This window comes from Hordeum vulgare, chromosome 5H, assembly GCF_904849725.1.
Source record: "Hordeum vulgare subsp. vulgare chromosome 5H, MorexV3_pseudomolecules_assembly, whole genome shotgun sequence".
NCBI lineage: Eukaryota > Viridiplantae > Streptophyta > Magnoliopsida > Poales > Poaceae > Hordeum > Hordeum vulgare.
In genome coordinates, this window is record NC_058522.1 from 447,355,847 (window position 1) to 447,360,599 (window position 4,753).

General features: G+C 45.3%; 1 protein-coding gene across 1 annotated transcript; it reads right to left on the reverse strand.

The window, feature by feature from the left end:
• Nucleotides 1-933: 933 nt before the first annotated feature.
• On the reverse strand, nucleotides 934-4,530 carry LOC123398238 (probable methyltransferase PMT2). The gene is made up of 7 exons (XM_045092732.1): nucleotides 4,143-4,530; nucleotides 3,094-3,746; nucleotides 2,791-3,001; nucleotides 2,351-2,645; nucleotides 1,709-2,098; nucleotides 1,550-1,627; nucleotides 934-1,451 (listed from the first exon to the last, which is right to left on the reverse strand). Exons 2-7 carry the CDS (start codon nucleotides 3,733-3,735, stop codon nucleotides 1,223-1,225), a joined length of 1,845 nt encoding a protein of 614 aa, XP_044948667.1. The 5' UTR covers nucleotides 3,736-3,746; nucleotides 4,143-4,530; the 3' UTR covers nucleotides 934-1,222.
• Between the last annotated feature and the right edge of the window lie 223 nt (nucleotides 4,531-4,753).

Sequence of the window (4,753 nt, forward strand, 5' to 3'; positions counted from 1 at the left end):
ATGACAAACCAAGGAGTCATCATGTGGAAACCAATGATAGTTGGGACAACGACAAATTTGACTACTAATTTCTACTATAACAGATGAATAACACCCTGAAAAACTATCAGATTTTGAAAATACTTCTTGATCATATAATTTTCAAGTTTCCTGCCTAAGTATTTAAAATGATACTGGATCAAAGCTTTAAAAGTATGACTAAAGGTACGTCTAAAACGTCTCTTATGTTGTGAGTTGGGAGAGCAACATGTATCCACATCCTCACCACGCAGAAGAAATCCGGAGGGAGTAAATCATCCGCATATTGCCTGTTTATCAGGATAAGCAATGGGGTGATATCTAAGAAATTATGCATGTAGTAAATCTATATTGAACCACATCATCAGTTCATAAATCCACGTAAAATCAAAGTTAGCCCATGAGGAAGCGTGGCTATCTAAAAGCCCTTCCGACAAGGAATCACAAAAGACAGTAACATTATCTGCAATCTAATCCAGTAAGAAAGCAACCTAAAGCATAGGCACTCAGGCAGCATATCAATCTGAATTTTATTTCTGGATGTAACAGTATATATGCAGCATCTTGCACTAAAACATACTCCAGCAACTATTCATACTGCTCGCAACTGCACATGGTGGAACTGGAGCAGGAACAGCAAGCATTTAGCATGCACATGGTGGAATTGAGCAGCAACACCAAGATGATCTCCCATCCAATGTTCCATTAAGCTCCTCATAGGAAGAAAATATCTAAAATTGCTAAAATAAACCTCTTTCTAAATACAACCTTGAGTAGAGAACATTAGAACGAAGCGATGTAAATCGTTCAGAAGTTAACAGTACAGTGAAGTTATTGAAGAAATAACCGTACATAACTAAGAGAAAGAAGCGATGGGACTACTGGTAATAAAGCAGACATTCAGAAGTTCCAGCATGAGCAAGATTACAGAAACTAATAAAGCAATAATATTTCTTGACAATACATCTTTCAATTAACAGAGAGACACTAGTTCATGCTGAGTGATGAATGGAATTAAATTACAAAACTGTTACAACAATATACTGCTGCCGATCAACAGCAAGGAAGAAACCTTGGTTGCTTCATTGCTACCCCGGAGAAGTGTAGGCCATTCTGTTCGCACCTGAGGACTCCGTATCTCAATTCCTGGACGCCAGCTTCAAAGGTGCATCCCAGAATTCCCCGTGTTAGAATATGTTCTTGTTCACGATGCGGCCGTCTGGTTTCCACCAACCCAATACTGCTTCACAGCGTACAAGACCTTCTCACGCACTAGGGGACCATCCTCGTGGTCAACTAGCTTCGTGTTCCATCTCATGCCCCGGGCGAGTTTGTTCACCTTTGTCAAGACATCGACATCGTCACGCATTATAACAGCGCCTTCAGGCCTCAAGATGCGGTCCATCTCAAGGAGGATGTCTTCCATGCTGCACCTGTTCGGTTTTAACCATACAGAATGAATCAGCATTGGCAATCTTATTAATGTTATACGAGGTGACAGAACTGATGCCGCAGGACAGGAGCAGCTTACTTATTGCTATACAAGGTGAAAAGGCCACTAGCGTGGATAAGATCATAGGTCCTTGGATAAGTAGAGAAAGCTTCACACCTGACATGGAATTGTGATACATGTCAGTAAGTTCATGACAACAACTTTACTGAGCCGAGATTCAGGGATAGCAAGCCATACCAGTCATGGTAAATGCCAATCAATCCTCGCTCATAAACAGCCCCCAGGGTTGCAATCTTTGCAACGGTTGGCACCACATTCATCACCCAAGATTTTGGGGACTCAATAGCCGCAGCGAAACCCCCAAAACCTGCATTCATGTCCATGATGTTTCTGTACCTACCAGTAAGTAGATACTTGTTCACATTGCTATAAGCCTTCACATGCTTCTTCCACATTTTGTTGTCTTTCTGATATGCCTCAGATGAAACCCCTGGAATCAACCCATTAGAAATTCTTGGAGGAATTGCATTGAGCCTGCTTGGGAAGGGCTTGATTGCTCCTCCGGCAACTTCACTTGGATTTTCTACATCAGGAAGAGGTGTAACACATGCCTTCATCTTCTTGTACCTAGTGTTGCAAGAATAAGTGAAAATAAGGATAGGAGAGAGGTTATATAAATTATTAACCAGAACTTCTAACAACTTGCTAATGCATCAACACATCTAACTAGGCAAAGCTAAAATAATGCATTGACCAGACAGTATACCTATTCATGCTAGACTATTATAATACATACGCTGAATCATGCTAAAGCATATTAAGCTAAAGTTAGCAACTCTGTTCAATAGATTGTTTCACAAAACTACAGTAGAAACATACCAGACATCATCTGCATTTGTTGATTCACACATTTGCACAGTGGATTCTTCTAGCCTAGAAGGACAGGACTCAGTATTTACTCTTTTCCTCCATATTGCCGTCTCACCCTTCTCCGAGACTTTCTCCCAACATAGAAGCTCAGCCATTTCCTCTATCTTGTTCTGCTCTGCCTGAAGATCCTCCTTTGTACGTTGCCAACCCTTGTAGTTCGCCTTCCAGTTAATTGGAGGACCTGACAGCACCCAGTATCCACCAGGTCTTAGAACCCTATCAACTTCCATCATATAGAGTCCATCTGCATATCAGCAAAATGCAGAAAAAATATGAGAAGTAGAAAAAGAACTGCATCAAAATGGCACAAGATATTTATGCAGTAGCGAAATGTATTAAACCCCTATAGTTGATGCACGGTATAGAAGGATACATGATTAGAGGCTTACCATTCATTCCCCATGGAATCAAACACCTGGAACAATGAGCCATATCAAAGGCTCTTGCTGGATAAGGGAGTTTAACTGTGCCAAGAACACCAATAACAGCTGGGACACCTCTCTCCAGAGCAAACTGTACTTGGGCTTCGTGTGAATCTCTGGGTGCAAACGACATGGCCAAAACATTCCTCTTTAGCAAGTAAGCTCCCCAGCTAGCCACCTGAAAAAAATCAAAATTTTTGGACATGAACAAAGTCAGAAGAAGCTCACGAAGTAGCAGTAAGCTATATACAGTTTGGTATCTCCGCTTACCCCGCAACCAGTGTCCAATGCAGTCCTCACAGTTCCATTGGCAATCGGTATAACTGATGCCAGTTGATCAATGTACTTATCGGCACCTTGAGGGAACTGTGTCCCTCCACCAGGGAATCTGAAGACGTTGCCCTCATACTGCACCCAGTTCTGTATGGCTTTTTCGACCGTCAAGCTCTTATAGGGACAATTCGCAAAAGGAACATAGTCCCGACTTTTGGGCCATGGGAACGGAGCAACATATCCCTTAGGCGGTGGTACCAGGCAGTGCAGCTTTTCTTTCTGAGGTGGGCAATGCCGCTCTCTGTAATTCATGTTCTCCCGAGGAAATTTCATAGCTCTGTTTTGATCTTGGCAAGGTGTATAGTCCGTGAAGCGGTCGGGGCATGGCTTAAACTTCTTCACTGGTGAAACAAGATCGCCGGAGCTGCCTTGTTTAGAATGGTGTGTGTCGAAGCTGAGGTTCGGCAAGAGGGTGCAATCGGTCCGCTTGGTGATCTCCAGGGCGATGCTGTCCCCCTTTCCGAAGCCGCTCTTCTGCCACGCCCCGAGGATGTAGAAGAAGCAGCACAAGCCAATCACTATGCATATAGACACGGTGCTTCTAGTCCTGTTGTCCGCAGGACCCCCCTTGACGGCCATTGTGGTTTATCCTGAGAATCACACACTGAATAAGATTGTCTTTCTTTACTAATTATTATGGACCATTACATATATATTTTTCCTGAATCTGATGCGACCCCCAATTTCAACTCTCTTTTTTTTTTTTGCGGGGAACCGCAATTTCACCTGAGGCAATCATAGACGGACGATAACAACACTAAACAGGAAAGAAAGCATGTGGCTTTCGTGTATAACATCGGTGTATCCTAACCACCAAGCTTCACCAAAATTGTTGAAGCAGCAGATCTCTAAAATCCCACACCATGCCGCCAGCACCCCAGCAGGAGAAGTGAAGCGCGACGCTCACAGGGCGGATCTAAGGTGGCGTCGAGATCGGTGGGGGCGGGACGAACTAGCCACGGGACGGAGACAAAACAAGCCCGTACCTCAGAACCCAATGGCGAAAGGCTGCGATGTCGCGACGGGAGGAAGGACGGAGACGGTAGCTGCCGTAGAGGGCTTGAGGCGTGGGCGGCTGCTGGCGGGAGGGAATGGCTCGCCGGCGCGGATCCCGGGATTGCCACCGCCAGCTCCTGGGCGAAGGCCGGCTGCTGCAACCGTCTGGGAGGGAAGCCGGGGCCAGAATCCCGGGGTTTTACGGCCGGGCTTCCCCCGATTTTTCCGAGGGCGGCGGGGGTGGGGATTCGCCCAACCACGAGCTTGACGGTTCTGCTGCTCCACCACCTCCACCGACGGGTCGAGCGAGCAGGTCGGGGAGAACCGAGGGAGTATGTTTCTCGCCGTTGGATTTCGGGGGAGAATAAAAGCGGAAAGGCGACTGGAAATCTTGGGCTTTGGGGGGCCGTCGCTTTCGTGGACACGTACATCTGTCTGATGGTTTCGGGAGTCGCGGGTCAGGCAGACCCGTTTACCCGACTGGAAGATTTTATTTTTTTTACGAAGAAGTATTCATGGTTGGGTTTATTAAACTTTGTAACACTCAAAATCTACATATAAAATGTACTCCCCATGTAAACTAATATAAGAGCGTTTAGAT

Excerpts from the sequence above, each read along its gene's own strand:
- LOC123398238 (XM_045092732.1), bottom strand. The coding sequence starts at position 3,735 with ATGGCCGTCAAGGGGGGTCCTGCGGACAACAGGACTAGAAGCACCGTG. Across the intron at positions 2,646-2,790 it reads GATTCCATGGGGAATGAATG|ATGGACTCTATATGATGGAA; the intron begins GTAAGCCTCTAA and ends GCTGATATGCAG. Across the intron at positions 1,452-1,549 it reads TTCACCTTGTATAGCAATAA|GTGCAGCATGGAAGACATCC; the intron begins GTAAGCTGCTCC and ends AAAACCGAACAG.